At 44.5% G+C, this 16023-nt stretch overlaps 1 protein-coding gene across 3 annotated transcripts in view; it reads right to left on the bottom strand.

Moving 5' to 3' along the window:
- Window positions 1-2046: 2046 nt before the first annotated feature.
- The window catches only part of LOC127467689 (alpha-2-macroglobulin-like), a 36539-nt gene continuing 22562 nt past the window's right edge, over window positions 2047-16023 (bottom strand). For all 3 annotated transcript variants that reach the window (XM_051779892.1, XM_051779893.1, XM_051779894.1), the window contains exons 22-36: window positions 13929-13980; window positions 13221-13304; window positions 12937-13113; window positions 11971-12055; window positions 11265-11421; window positions 10914-10988; window positions 8583-8748; window positions 7383-7606; window positions 6582-6800; window positions 6099-6226; window positions 5665-5755; window positions 5015-5089; window positions 4516-4618; window positions 3905-3946; window positions 2047-2403 (exon numbers count right to left, since the gene is read on the bottom strand). In XM_051779892.1, the coding sequence (XP_051635852.1) occupies window positions 2378-2403; window positions 3905-3946; window positions 4516-4618; window positions 5015-5089; window positions 5665-5755; window positions 6099-6226; window positions 6582-6800; window positions 7383-7606; window positions 8583-8748; window positions 10914-10988; window positions 11265-11421; window positions 11971-12055; window positions 12937-13113; window positions 13221-13304; window positions 13929-13980 (1704 nt within the window). In that variant the 3' untranslated portion in view covers window positions 2047-2377. The remainder of the gene's footprint in view (window positions 2404-3904; window positions 3947-4515; window positions 4619-5014; window positions 5090-5664; window positions 5756-6098; window positions 6227-6581; window positions 6801-7382; window positions 7607-8582; window positions 8749-10913; window positions 10989-11264; window positions 11422-11970; window positions 12056-12936; window positions 13114-13220; window positions 13305-13928; window positions 13981-16023) is intronic.

Genomic DNA, 16023 nt, shown 5'->3' with positions numbered 1-16023 from the left:
TGCAACTAGGCTTACAGTGCTTCAGCAGAATTCAGAGGAGAAGCCATGGATTCTGGTAGTTTGGGTTAAACATTAGGCATGTCAGTTTTTTGTAAGATCACATTTTCTCTGGTCTAGATCTCTCACAGGGACACAAGGGCAATCAACCTCAGTTCAAGAGGTCATATGGAACCATGTGTATTTTATTTACATGTTTATATGTGCAGAGGTGCCTTTCACCCTCCCAACGTAAGCTGAAGAAAACACACCTGTAGGAGTCCCTTTTGTATCTTCTTTCATGTACACAAACCCAGATTGTAAAAAATTTAAGTCACTGATGCAGTAAACGACCTGTATTTGTTTCAGTGACACTGATGTTCTTAGCATTATTATCATCCATGTGGATGTCTCAAGACTCTCTTTCCCCTTCTTGAGCCAGAATTCCTCACTGTGTGAGGAATGCAGTTTGCTCTGGCCCCTTTTATATCGGTCCTTTTGCTATGGGTCATGAGAAACTGACTGTGCTGAAGTGATATAGCTGACACTGTTATTTAGGGGCAAGCAGGTTCAGAAGTGACAGGTCAACAAACTTGTGCATTCACACACAGGTTTGCAAATACAGACCATCCTCTACTGCAGACTGTAGATGGATGGCAACGGCTCCTTCGTCCTAGTTTGCTTTCTGGTAAGTAAATGAACTCTGCATGGTTATGGCATTAGATCTTTACTGCCTCAAAAGAAACAAAGTGATCATCATGACAATTTAATTTAAAAGTCTGTAAAATTACTGGAGTATGTTCCGTGTTTTGCTGCTGCCTGGTTTTAAATTAATCAACACCTGTTGCCCATGGGCAGCCACATCACTTGGCATTTGGAGCTCCCTGGCCATTCTGTATCTGTGAAGCAGTTTGATATTTCTCTGCTCAACCAGACTGTGAATCATCAGTCACATTCTTGAATGTCCTCCATAGTATACCATTAGGAAACTTTAGCAAGGTTAAAGGAAGTACTGGAATGTTGGAATATTGAATTTCTATCCCCATGGAGCTTGCATGGCATGCTTCAAAGGCAAATCACAGTGGTCTAAAATTCAAACAGTTTAATTCAGCAACCAAAGCCTATGTTGTTTTCAGAACTTGGAAAAGTAATTGCCTAATGGTAAAAAAATAGATGGCTTTACTCTTTCTAAATCAAAACAAAATGCAATTAGCTGGACTGGAAATACTGTTCAGCTTTCACTGAAGGTGGTTCATTCCATAGACTTCTCTGAATATGAGGTGTGTAAAGGTCTTGAATGTGTAAATGCCAATCACCACAGAAGACAAAGTGACATAATATTAATATCTAGCAAAATAGATGAAGAATTTTATTTATTCTCAATTACATTTTTTGTACAGGCTCACTAAAACAAATCAGATGGAACATACTTTGGATACACAGTGTGCCATGATACCTAACAATAAGCATTTCATGAGAATAAACAAGTCATGTAAGATCTTTCGGCATTCAAAAAGTTAAACCCACAAATTAATGAGACAAAACCAAGAAAAGGGGAGCATTCCTGGAGATATATAAGAGGCCTATAGAGAGTTTCATCAAAGCAACTCTATGATTTAAATAAATGTGCCATTTAGACTAGGCTTAGGCAGGTAGGTTACAGGCAAATGCCATTAGCTTCTCCTTGGGAATCTCCCAGAAGCAGCAGACACAAGGTATGGAAGTTTCCACAAGAAGACCCAAGCTCCAACTGGAGAACAGGCTAAGTTAGCAGCTGAAGGCATAATGCATGCACACATTCCTCCTGCCACCATACACTCTAATCTTAGAAGGCAGACTGTATCTCTTTCCATTCTTCTACAAACAAGAAACAATCCCAGAAGGGCTGTCTACAGGTAAGATCACAGAGGTTGAATTTCTTTTAACATTAGCTGATCATCCAGGCTGCCTACTTGTGGGAGACATGGACAGCCATCAGCAGAGACCAATTCTATCAAGGTTATGGTTTCTAAGCCAGGGAGAGAAATTGTTCCCAAGAAGTACCTGTCCTTCTCCATTGATTATACATAGCACAGATAGAGATACATTAGAAAGGCTGGCCCCAACTTAAATCATTTGGTCCTCTTTTTTTCTTCCTCACTTGTCAGTCTTACCACCCTGCATACAGGCATTCCTGGATGGTATACTCTTCAACTTAAGAAGCCAGGGAGATTAAAGCTGTGACTGAAAGCTGAGCAGGAAAAATCAGAATTGGGAATAAATTGTTCAAAAATCATTGGTGAGTACAGTTAATTTATTTGTAAAGTTAATTTCCCACTCCTTGCAGGTATTATTCATCTGCCACTCTATGGGGGTGGTGGTGGTAGTGAGGCAGGTGGGTTCCAGCATCTGGGAGTATTCTTCATGCATTGCCCTGGTCTACTTCCCCTGCAAGAATGAAAGAAGATGGGAGGGGAGAGAAGTTAGAGAGATATGTCAGTTCCCCCTCTCAGGACGAAGGACAGAGAGAGCAAGATGTGGATATGGAAGCCAGGTTGTGTGAGAAGCACAGAACAGGAGAGTGAGTTGCTGTTTCACCAGGGTTGACAGTTATCCACAGCACTCAATACTCATGTCACCTTCAGGGCTATGTGAGGTTGAGAGAGAGCTGAAATTCATTCTGACCCACTGGGAGAGATAAACAGAGTAGGATTTGTCACAACTGAGATGTACACAGGAGCACAGTGCAAACAGGCAAGGATGTTCCGTGCAACAGTGAGACATACTCTATTTCTTTCTCTGCCAAGAGTGGAAGGAACCTATGGCACTCTACTGCCCTACTATTCAGAGCAGGGAAGGAAACTTGGTGATTGAGATTTGCCTTTTAAGTCAGTGTAGACTACATTTGTACACCTAGACCAGGGGATGAACTTCTTAAGTAGCAATTTCCCATTACCCTTTTCAAGGAAGATAAAAACTCTGCCTTTTAACAGAAATGAGGAAGAGTAGCCTAAAATCTAAAGCCTCCCCACCAGTCTCAGACTGAATGACCAGACCACACCAATACATCCTTTGGAAATGCTTTACTATCTGCTCAAGGTCCATCAGGACTTATGTGCATTTTTCCATGAACTGAGGCTATAGGTCCAAAATCAACAGAACACACCTGTACCTATGGACACAGCCCAGGTTAGCAAGCAGTATGGAGTAAAAGTGTGGGAGTTCAGGCTCTTTTCCAAGATACCAGGTAAGAACATGAAAGGAGATAAATTTCATCATTTACCACCAGCAAGTGACAAAGCTTTTGCCTTCCCCAAGTCCAGATCATTTTTTCTCTTCCCTCAGATGGCACAGTCAGGCCCTGTGAAAAACCACTTCCCAGGAACTCTGCTTTACAGAAGCCACCATATTCCAAACTGTGAAACTGAGCAACTGGGGGGAAGCAAGACCTGTCATTCTTCATATTGGAAGACTCCACATAGGATGAGAGAAATATCCTTGGTCAGGGCCTTTTACAGAAGCTCCCACATTACCTGAGCACCGAAGCTAAACACATGCGGCCTTGTGCTGCAGAGAACCCTCCCCCCAAAGACCACAGTATTTCTGTCCTGCCAGCTCAGTCTCCAAACCAAGACTGAGGAATGGCTGCCTAGGGTAACGAGGCACACCTGCCTCCTGAGAGACAACCCTTCTGCTTGGGCAGGAGGTAGCTGAGCAGGAAGCAGCTGTTGCTCCCGGTAGTGGCTACCAAAGGCAAACTTGGCCATCTCTTGGGAAACAACAACAGTGTAACTCACATGCTCTCAATTTCTATGCAATATCTGTGCCTGTAAGATGGGCAAATGTAATCCAAATTCAAGCATGAAGAGAAAAGCACTACCTGGAAGACTAAAAAATACAATTAAGAAGATGTAAAGAACTGTGAAGCGAAGGGGTCTCGGTACCCTACCTGTGGCGCAGGGAGCACTGTATTCCTGTGTGGCAAACTCATCTGGAAAGCAAGGGAAAGGAGAGAGTGAACTGCCGTGACCCCTGGCACTGCTGACAGAGGGACAGGTGCCAGAGATGCTTTTCCCAGGCTCCACAGCTGGCTGCTGACACCATCCCCAGCTTCCCTCCACAGATCTCAACTGGGGTGGGAGGAGCCCAAGTCACAGCCCTGTCTGGGGGCAGTGGCAGCAAGGCAGAGACACCCCCAAGCAGTTCCAGCAGGTCTCTACCCCAGTGTGCCCAAGGGCTGCTCAGGCACCTTCTCCCAGCACACTAGGGTGGGGTGGGGACAAAGAACTCTGTTGCTGCCAGCCTGGCGCAGCAGCCAGGACAGCAGAGACACAAGGAGCAGCAGGTCTGCCTGCAAACACAGGCACAGCTGTGCTCTGGGGCCAGACCTGAGCACAGGACCTTTGGCAGCCATGGCTCTACCCTGGGCCCCTCTGCACTCAGAGAGCTCAAGGTGATGGCCCAGGCCAGCAGCAGCTGTGGGTCTGCACAGCTCCCGTGCCACTCTACGTATCCCACTGCCCACCCTTGCTCCCACGGGCGCTACCAACCCCCACTCACCTGTCTCGTAGTAGTCATAGACCTTCACCTGGGCTGGCTTCAGGCCCTGCACGGGGATGTCCCGCTCCACTGTGAAGGAGAAGCTGAGGGTCTCACTGCTCAGCTGGGAAAGGGAAGCGGTGGAGGGTCAGTTGGGGCTCCACATTGTCCCAGGCTCCTCTTTGTCTCCACACTGCCCCAGGCCCTCTCACTCTCCCCTGCCACCTGTGCCTTGGCCCTGATGGCACACAGGGGCTGTGGGTCTGGCTGAAGGGCAAGGGGAAACCTTTCCCCATAATGGGGAGAAATCACAGGGCCTGATCTGTGGAGGGAAAGCCTGCTGAGGGCTGGGACAGAGTTTGTCTCCTATGAGACATACAAGGTTGGTGACAAAGAGGTTTATGATCTGTGTTTACAAGCCTGGAGATGGTTAGCAATTCTCTCCATCACTGTTGATGCTATTGCTGGTGTGCTGCAGAGCTCACTCTGTGCCCCATGGCAGCCCTGAGTTAGTCCTCACCTGCTCTATGTACAGCAAGACATGATTTAAGTTCACCTCCGTCCGCTGGATCAGGTGAAACCAGGTGTTTGAGAGCTGGAAAGAGGAGACAGAAAAGGTTGCTAATCTGATGGAGGTTAGACAATCCTTCTAAGTTTCCTCACACCAGTAGAATCCCACCAATTGGGTGCTGAGAAGTAAAGCACAGGGTACTTCCCAAGGGACTTCTGAAACACTCTCATATGAAGCCCCACACACTAAGTGTTCCCCCAGTTCCCATCATCTCAAGCTCTTGTACCTCCTTGACACAAAAATGGAACGAGGGACCAGCATTGTCATGGCTCTCGTCTATCTCCAAAGGCTTTTGAGCTCCTGAAATTAAACCTAATGGTCTCCTTCCAGCTCTCTTTCTCAGGGCCAAACTCCACATATATTTGAATAATTGCAAGCTACCACAAATGCTTGAGGAGTGGGAAAGCAATGCTGCAGATGGCATCCCTCATTCACCCCTACTTCACAGCTGAGGGTTGGAGGACCTGGAGGAAAAGTTGGACAGGTCCAAGAGGGACGAATATACCAGGAAAAGAACTAAAATCTCCTTTAAATAAGGAAATTGATGCCCTGGATTAAGGACAGGTATACTCCAAAAAATGCTTCACATATGATCCTACCTTCCTCACTGAGGACTTCAAGGGAATGAATCCCGACAGCATCTTCACATCAACAATCACCATGTTGGAGCTGTTGCGCTCTCCAGTGTAACTAAGGAATTGAGCAACAAAGATTCAGTGCACACCAAGTCAAAGCTGGGGACACTTCCAGCTTATCCGTAGCACTTGGCACCACACCAAGTCCTGGCAGTCCAGCACCTTCTTCTCCAGCTAGGCCAGGTTCTCCTAGTCATCTAGGCAGCCTCTCACTAGCCCAGCTCTAGGCTGCCCACACAATTTCACCACTGCAGGACCCAGCCCAGCTGCTTCTTGCCCACTGTCCCAGGCATTCATTGTACCTCCAGGGCTTCCAGACTGGTTCATCCTGGGGACAACCAGACCTCCTCCAGCCCCCATGGCTGGACAGGAAGGCTCAGACCAAGACATAGACTCACCTGACATTTATGCCAATGTCAAAGACCTTGTGAGCCTTGGAGTCCACACATGTCTCTGGGACAGTGTACACACGAAGCATGAAAGGTGCATCCTCCCGTGTGGGCTGCACGTTGTACCTCAGGCTTGTCTAGGGGACAGGCAGCAGCCATGTGTGAGCATGTGTGCGTGATGCCCAACGTTGGAGAGAGGGGATGCTCTCCCCCACCCAGCCTCCCCATTTCTCCCATTCTCACAGCTCCTCCACACTGCAGGTCTTTCCCTCCTTCCCTCCCACTCGTTCTTTCCACATAACTCTGCTCTTCTCCTCTTCCCTTTACCCAGAGCCTTCCCTCCCACTTCTCCCCTCTCTCCTGTCCCTTCTTCTCCAGGTGGAGATGGACTCAATGACCTTTAGGGTCTTTTCCAGCCTAGATGATTCTATAATTCTGCCCTCTCTGTGGCTCCAGCCTGGCAAGGGGCTCCCCTCCCAGGATACCACCTACCTGCAGATAGACACATCCTTCACCAGACACCTCCACACTGTACTCCCCTGGCACCCGGGGAAGGGACATGCGCTGGAGCAGCAGCCGGTTGGTGGGATCCACTTGGAAGTCTTGCTGGAAGTTCCCTCCAGATTGCAGGGTCACTTTGGAAGCTGCCCCGCTCTTGGCATAAGTGAGAGCTCCATACAGGGACAAGGCTTGGAGAGCCACCACTGTGTCCTGAAAGAGACAGATCCCAGCACCCAGGGGGTGCAGTCAGCCTTGCCATAGCCTGCCCTCCCACAGGTCTGCCCTTTCTGTTGGCACCCTCTCATCCATCCTTCACTTTCTCCAGTGTTAAGTAGAAAAGACAGAGGCTAAGATCAGCTTTTGCATGTTCCCATTCCATTCCTGTGTCCTCTGGATAGCAGTTGTAGGTTCCATGACCTCCTTGGTGTGGAGCTGTGCACAGCCTTCCCTTGCACTTTACAGGACAAAGCAGCAATTTTATATGCACAAAGTGCAGCATGAGCCCTCTCCAATGGCACAAACACACATTCCTTGTGTCCCTATCAGTCTGCCCCACCGTGTCAAGAAAATCAGGTCATTCATCAAAGTTTCAGTCATTCCCAAGGACACTACCTGACATACTTGCCTCTAGCATTTCAAGCACTTGGCATGGTGGGTACTGCATGGATATACTGCAAGTCTAATGTTCCCACCTTCCTGGCAAACCTTACTGGGCTCCCACCTGGCTCTCTCAATGTCCCATCCTTGGACATTGATGTGCGAAGTCGCAGGAGGGAATGGGAAGCAGCTCACCTGGGTGGAGGAGAAGCCTCCATTGGGATTCTGCTGACCACTGATCCACTTTGCAATATGAGATGCAAATGACAGCTCCTCCTGGGAAGGTGCTGGCTGAGAGGTGAGGTAAGCAAGGAGCACATAGGCTGTCATCTCCACTTCAGCAGAGGGGGCTCGGTAGCGATAGTAGGGGAGATCAACTTCTGGCTCTTTCCCAGGTCGCTGCCAATGAACAGACCCATCTTCGCAGGAGGCAGGGAGCGTGGAAACAAGACAACAAGCAATTACTACTAGTTATTGCAGGGGACTTCTTGATCTGCTGCAACTCCAGGTGGGAGGATGCAGCCTCCAGGATGCGCCTATCATGCAGGATGAAGGGGGAAGGGTTACGGTTACACATTTTGTGGGTTTACAGCTAGTATGAGAATGCTGAGCCTCATGCCTAGATAACACTTTGTTCTAGACTCCAGATTCACATAGACGCTTATGGGCTTAGGCACCTCAGGGAACCAGAGATCTAAGAAGGATACTGCTCTTTCCCTTTTTGAGTAGAGATGCCGGGGTCGGGCAGAGACAGAATCTGTGAGACAAAATGGCTCAAAGAATGTGACCAGGGCTTGACAGTCACTTGCAGGGGGGGATACTTCCCTCAATACCCTGCTACCCAACATTTGAGCAAATCCACTGTCTGGTCTGATTTAAGTAGAATGCTTCTGAATTGTTACATGAATTCCTAGAAGACTCTGAGCTAATGCTGTGGCCTCCACAGTGACCTGTATGTTCATTTTCTCCCTCAGCACATCCAGTACTTCTCTGATTTACATGCCTTGTGCTGTGCAAGGTCAACTTTGTTCTATGTTGAGCCCATGCCCTGGAAGGAATGCCCATAAACATTATTAAGCCTTTGTTAAGTGATGCCTGGTGTGGCAAGAGGAGTGGACTAAGGAGAGATGCCAGCAGAGCTATTCTTTAGTTCATTACTGAGGGGGTGGTACCTGGTGCTTCCCAGTGAACTCCCTCAAAGCAGAGATTTAGGACTTTGGACTGAGAGGGAGTTCTCAGAAAGGTAATCCCTTTGCACAAATCTTTCTTCTCCCTCCACCTTTTCGTACTCACAGAAGCCAGTTCCTACATTAACAATTACCCCACCAACAAAAGCCATTTTATCAAGGGAAGATGTAAGGCCAATAAAAGAGATGTCCCACCAGGAGTACTCACCCTCTTTCACGGCTTCCTTTTCAAGTGAGTCAAGCAATGTCTTCCGCTTATCTGTTTTCCCTGCCAGGGCAAATGCATATGCTAGCAGTGCCTTGGTGTACACATGGTTTTCTTTCTGATCTGCCGCCGTTTCCAGGCAGAACAGAGCATTCCGCACCACCGAGTCCTGGGAGGAGAGAGAGACTGAGCTGGAGCAGCCAGAGATCACACTGAGGCCCATCTTAGAACATCAGGAATCGGATGGTACGTATGGACCCTTGGCAACCCCACTGTCTGCTCTGACAAATATTGTACTACTGCGTATCCCTTCCCTTCCAGGCCCAATAATCCCTAGAACAAATGGGCAGCCAAAGGCTGTTCCTTATCTTGTATCAATGTTTCTCTAATATGTCTTGTTAATGGTTTTTCCCAGTTTGATTTAAAGACTGAGAAGCAGGGCTCTGATCCTTCTGTCTTGAGAAGAATTACTTCCTTTCTGTAGATGTCCTGAATACTTGCTTTCCTCCTTCAGCTATCGCCCTGAGACTCTTCTGTGCTTTCACCCTCTGCTCTGTCCTTTTCTTTTCATTGGTTAGCTCCCCTTTTTTAGGACCTTCTGAAAAAAATTTAATTTTGTTGGAAGCCGATAATGTAGATTCTAGTTTGGCGGGAAACTATCTCTGCATAAGAAAGAATATTATTTTTTGTATTTTCTGAAATGTTTTTTTGTGAGACATTAACATTAACAATGTATGTCTTTTCCAAGCCAGAATCTCAAGTATGGTTTGAGAGTGCAATTATAAAAAATGTAACTCCTTTACACAGTGTTAAGTAACGGACTAACAGATGATGTGACTCCATGACCTTGCAGCCAGATGCATGACTATTTCTCATTTGTGATGGAAAACTGCTATAAAATTGAAACAATAATACTGCAGAGACAGCGTGTCATGATCAGAATCCCAACAGCACATTTACAGCTTAATCTAGAAGTAAAAGATGTATTTTTCAGCGGCTTTGTCCTTTGCCTTCACTGGGTGTCTACTGGAAGATGAAATCTTTTGTGATCATTTTTGGAGATGTAATTCAGCTGTGTTTGAGAAAACAAAGAATAAAACCAAAATCAGTTGTGTCTATGCCTCACCTAAGGTTTCATATGCTTACTACTATTTGTAAGGTAAGTGTTGGGGAGGAGTTCAGCCTAATGACAGGATGTGGCATTAGACACACATGGTCAGAACAGTGCTAATAAGATTTTTATGAGGGTTTAATATAGCTTACTTGTAGAAATATTCTGTATGATTGTCAATAGCCTTAATGACTTAAGGGCTGTGTTAAATTTAGGATTTCATGCAGCTTAACTTGAAATGCACCTATATCTCACTCAAATTCTGACAAATCCCTTCCTTCACATTCAGTGGTGGTTTTAGGCTCAGACAGGGAGTTGAAAAACTTCTTTGTTATCCAATACAGTTTCTGTCTGAGAGCTTGTCTTCTAAACACAACACATACCAAAGAAAGAATACTTTTCCGGTGAAGTTAATGCCATCCATGTCATCTTACTGACAAAATAATTCCTTCTATTGGTTCTTGCTACATAGGAAAAAACTTGGAAAACAAAACAGTCCCTACCACATTTGAAGTACAGGAATTACATCAGCCTGGCAACCACCCTGGTTCAGCAGGCCTTCTGCTGCAATTCATACCCCGATTTTACCTGCACCACAGCCTTGTCTCAAAGTGAGGGGATCAGAATAACCAAACCCTCATTGTTCTTAAATAGGCCTCGGGCTTTTCACAAAGTGACATTATGGTACTCTCTATAGCTATACTTTATTACCTATAGGTATACCTTTTTCTTCAAGCATTAAGGATGGGGATTTCCCATAAAAAAATCTAGAAGAGGCAGAGAAAATAAGAATGAACCCTGAGTGTGCGACTCTTTTTTACATGCCTATGCTGTTGTGTCTTCACAACAGAAGCGGTTCAGCAGGAATGTACCATTCCAAGAAACAAAAGGAGATTTTTGTAGGAGTAGAAAACTTTTTGGCTCACTTCAGAGAATTAAATCTTATTTAACTAATTTTTAATCCAATCTGTATGGAACCAATCAGTTAATGTCCACAAAAGAACTCAGAAGAATGTTAAGTAAAATGTTTGTATGGGAGAAAGGATTGGACAGGGAAGGAAAATGGAGGAAAAGTGTTAGTTTAGTCTAGGCTTAAACAGAAAGACTATTCAGGTGGGATTTCTTCTTTCAAAAGCTAAAGAGACCTGATAATCTGGTGGGAAGGAACACTAGTAAGTTAGGTTAGTACCATCTATGGCTCAGGTTGGGGTGCGGACACATACAGTTACAGGCAGAGGAATCTCCAGCAATGCAATAGTGATATAGGCTGTCAGTGTGACCTCGTCATTCACTCCACCCTGCAGGGAAACACAAAAGTAGTTGTTGATCCTACACAGCACCACTGGCTTCTCTCTATGCAACGTATTTACATCCTGCAGAGACAAATCCTTCCTAGTCTCCTGCTCATGGCAAGTCCTTCAGAAGATGCTGCTGACTTCTTCATGCTTCTGTGATAGCTCCTCACTCTTCTCCAACCCCCAAGTGACAAAATAGCTTCATTGATCCCAGATTGACTTATGGTCAAGTTGCAGCCTGACAAAAGCCATATGGAGCCAACCAGGCAGACACATTACCTTCATAGCATTGTTCAGGAGTGTCCCAGAACTGCGGAAACAGCCATTATCCTTCTGCTTTTGAGTAAGCCAGATCAAAGCATCCTGGATGTGCTTCTCATCTATGAAGATGTGAGGCCGGGCCTGGGCAAAAGACTTGAGGACAAAGGCTGTGAGCCTGAAAGTGACAGAGGGAACCAAGACATTCTGAGCAGGTCCTGTATCCATCAGAGGTTGAAGGGCCCATACTGTCATAGGGCATTACTGTTCTGGAGGAAAGCAGTAGAGGCTACAAGACTTGATCACAGGGGGTTGGTTGGAAACTGAGATAGCTTAGCAACTCAGTGAGATAGGGACTAATGCTAAATGGAAGCTGCTATTCATAGCCCTGAGGACTGCAGGCAATGGCACTGGGTAATGGCACTGTGGGGATTCATCATCATCTTCTGCTAACAAGAACTAGCTATACCATCTTTCAGGCCACCCTCACTTGAGCTGAAGAAGGGTGTCAGAGGAGGTAAGTAACTGTCAGTGCAGCACTGCAAACCTAAAAGACACCTCCCTTAACATCCTTTCTTCCCCCATTATCTCACATGATTATTCTGTGATGTCATGATAATAACTTCAACTCCATTTCAACCTCAACAATGGCCAAGCACAAGAGAACACTGAGGAAAGGGAAGGCACGAAAAGCAGTAATGAAAAGCCAGTGGTACTGAAGTCTTACCAGGTATTTCCAACTTGCCCATAATGTGGCCCAAAGGTACTATAAGAACCATCCCAGTGTTTGTACTTCAATTGCCTTTGATACCCTGAAATGGAGAGTGAAAAATATTTCAGTTGCCAGTGTACTTTTCAAGGAGCCATGCAAAGGAAATGTAGCAGATATGGGACAAAATGTCCCTCTTAACTAATGGCAGAAGTGTGAGCTATGTTGCTAAGTATCACAATGGAAGTTCAGGCAAACCCACAGCTCTGAGTATCTCCATTTTTGTGCTCTTCCACTCTCCTAAAACACCTGGAAACTGAGTATCTGTGGTCATTGCTGATCTCTGCCTTAGACTAGATGAAGAGAGGTAAATGAATCTCAGACTTGAGAGAAATGAGAGAATGGTTCCCAAAGGAGAACTGATAAAAAATGTGAGCCCTACACAGGATAGGGATGCAGAAAACAGGGTAATTTTCATTGGAGGAAGTGCAATATTCCTGAAAAAATAACTGAGTCAAACCAGCCCCTTTCTACCCATCATGTGTGTATGTGCAGGGGTTATGTCTATCAATATGCCCTAGATATGCTCAAATTCTGCCCTGGTCAAAGGTGAGCAATACTTTCTAAATCTCAATCCTAAGGAGGGTTTGAGATCTACATAAGCAGCTGCCATGATTAGTGGCTATAATCTGATTTATGTCTTTCATATAACCTTTTTCTTACAGAAAGAAATCTTGAGTTATTGCCAGTTCTGGACTTTTCCTGTGTTCCTGTTTGGATGCTGTTATCTCTCATGCTGTACCTTCACTTGAACATAGGATTCTTTCGTACAGGTACTGTATTATATACATCTCACCTACCAGTATCATGTTCCCTTCTAGAGACAGCCTCCAACAGATCATACATGCCAGTGGACAATAGTGTCTTTATCCAGTTGCCAAGGGAAGGGATGAACAGAAAAGCAAAAGCTGTGTCCCGTCTCACCGCTCACTAAGTATCCAATGGCCTTGGATTTGACTTCTTCACTCAGCTGCCCTGTCCTGTTCAGATAGTCCAGGACATAGATGTTGGGTGCAAAGAGGACCATGTTCTGCTCTCCACAGCCAAATGGCATCTGGAGGAGCTGGTGCAGGTTCTGCATGGCGGTGCCCATGATGTCACCTGGGGAATGAGACAATTTACAGTGTAAATCAGCCATTAGACTGAGCACAGCCTGAAGTCACCGTGTTTCAAAATAGCGCGTGACACTTAAAGGATGCTTCACTTACCTAGCACTGAGAAATACGCTCTGGCTGAGCCATCCACCACAGTTTCTGGAAGAACCAAGGAGACTGTCTCTGTCATTGACTTTTCTGGGATAAAAAACCAGATTAATTTGGTTACAATTCCAGATATATGTATATGCATGGGTAGCAGCTATCTCCTGAACAGGGTTTTCCTGCCTTCAAGAAATCCATTTATCTGTAATTTTGTTGATGATGCTTCCCATCCTGAAAATTTTGTGTTGGGCCTTCAATACCCTCACACACAGATTGTCATGGACATCTACATGGCACTATCAGCTGGCCTTGACTGACAAATACACTTTCCAACCTATTTTTCTGGCCTCTTCTGCTTCGGTGAGCTGACCCGGCTTACTGCAGAGTCTGGTTTGTGATTTTACACCTGTTGAATGAAAGGCATTAGAGATAACCTTATTAAATACCAAATATTCTCTCCCTGCAGGGACCTGGCCAGCCTCAGTTCCTAAGAGATAAGCTTCTGTCTCTGTAATTGTTGACACTATTACATCCTCAGGTCTCCTCCTCTAGGAGGAACTGATTTCACTAACAGTTGGACATACATCTAATTTGCTTAATTTTATCACTTTCCTACACCTTTCTTCTCATAGTGGAGCATTCACAAACCTTTTCTTCTCTCTTTGTCTTTAGTCTCTACCATAGCAAAGAAAGTCTTAGAAAGCAGATGGCTCTTACCAGGTGCACAGAGCACAGAGTTGTACGTAGTTTCCACTTCAGTCCCTTCCGGCTTGGGGAAAAGGGCAAGAAGAAAAAGCAAAAAATGAGAAACAACAGCAACAACAACAAAGAAAAGGAAGACATATCAAAAGGGAAACTAAAAGGGACTTTTTGGAAATGACTTAAAAGGTTTTCTCCTCCATGTGCTAAACTGAGGATAATTGAGGACTATAACATACCAGCTAATTACAAGTATGAAATGTAGTACATGTTCTTTCCTTTCTTATTATTGAGAGAGGCCCTGCAGATTCACAGGTTATGATGCAGATAGCATGCAAGGTGCTGTTACCAACAGTGCTAACAGAGCCACAGGACCCTCTTTTCCAAGGTGCTACCCACTATGGCCCAGTGTAGCTGCAGTGATGGCTGAATGCTGGGGACACTGGTAGGATATGTATGCAAGAGCTTTTACAGGTGGTAAAGCACTCCAATGCACCCATATGTGACATGTTGCAACAACAAAAATCTAAATATATGCCATAGACAATTGGTGATTCTATCCTGCTGTTTCAAAAACTCCTAGCCTATTTTTTGAAGTCAGTAAAGAATCCCTCTTTTCTGTTGAGATAGGTGAAAATATTTTGCAAAAAACTCAGGAATTAAATGTTTACTATAAACTATTTTTTGTCAGAATTTATTTTAGGGAGATCCCGGCATCATTTTTTAACCTCCAAATAGGAGAGTTCCCATTGCTTCATTACTATTTTCCAACTTTTGCCCATTGAAAATTTTTTCCAGCATGCAAACAATGGTGTTATTGTCTTTACCTTCTCACATAGTTAAAATTCATTGTCTCTCATCCTTCAATAGGAAAAGACAGAAAAGTATTAAAAGAGAAGGAGAAAAAAGAAAAAGCTTTTTGGATAAAGTATGACAGAACTAAATGCTTCTGTTTGCAAAGGTACCTTCATGTTTATTTCAGTATATCCTTGTGACATGCAACTAAATGAGAAATCCATTGTTTTGTTTGATTTTGAACATTTCAACAGGAAATTAAAACACACACTGTAATTATTTGAAAGATTTTCCTTTCCAGATGAGAAATTCCTGGGTGAAAAAACATCCTATTTCCCAAAGACCTCTCAGCAAGGCTTGGTTTCTGGATGGGCAAAAGGATGCCCCAGAGCCTTTGGCACAGTCCCTTCTCTCTCTAGGATGCACTGCCTACTGCAGGGAATATTGTCATCCATATGTTCATGACAATGCAGCTTCACCCCAAGCATGTTTCACTGTATCCACCCCTACTAATTAATTGTTGAGCCTTGGATGCTAATCTCTGACTCCATCCAGTCAGAGCTTGCTGTAGATTAATTACCGCATAAAAAAAATAGGATAGGATGAGCAATCTCTCAGACACCCTGACAGAAGCATCTTTAATACTTGTTCAGTAATTTTCATTCGCCTGCCATCTGGGAGAAAAGACTTTACAGTGCTGATCTTCTAGTAACTTCAAAGAAAAAAATAAAGTGTTTTTTCCTGAAGGTATTTATGAAATCAGGAAATTTTCCTGAAATGTTAAAAGTTATTCATGTATTATATGTACAAACCTATCTGTAAATATTTAAAAAAAAAAGTGACTAGCAGATAGGATTGTTGTTCCATCATTACATTCAGGTTAGCAAAATGTTTTCTGAGGTTACATGAGTCCTAGCTCTGCCTTACTGCAAACAGGAATGTCTGCAATGTAAGGAGTTATTATCATTATATAGATTTCACTACACAACAAGCTAGTACCCTTTGTTTGCTAATAGCATCACAGGGAGTCATACTGTGGATTAATTTTATGACTGGCAATTTATCACGTGAAAAGCTGTGCTTTTATCATGGCAAAACACTGCTTAAGAAAAAAGTGTACAAAAGAATGAAAAGAATAAAAGGTTAGTTACACTGTTTTGAACATTCTTAAAAGTGTAATAAAACCAGTTTGAAACAGCGATGGCAGTTTTGTTTAGAAATATTTGTTGGTTGTGGTGACTGTTCCATATTTCAGAGTCCTAGCCACGTGCTGGAGGAGAAGCATAAGGTTTCTGACTAGTGTTCCATTTACAACCTA

This window comes from Manacus candei, unplaced genomic scaffold (genome assembly GCF_025592945.1).
Source record: "Manacus candei isolate 608988 ecotype Guabito, Panama unplaced genomic scaffold, ASM2559294v1 h1tg000014l, whole genome shotgun sequence".
Lineage (NCBI taxonomy): Eukaryota > Metazoa > Chordata > Aves > Passeriformes > Pipridae > Manacus > Manacus candei.
Note: the sequence above shows the minus strand (reverse complement) of the source record. Positions and strands in the feature narration are given on the sequence as shown.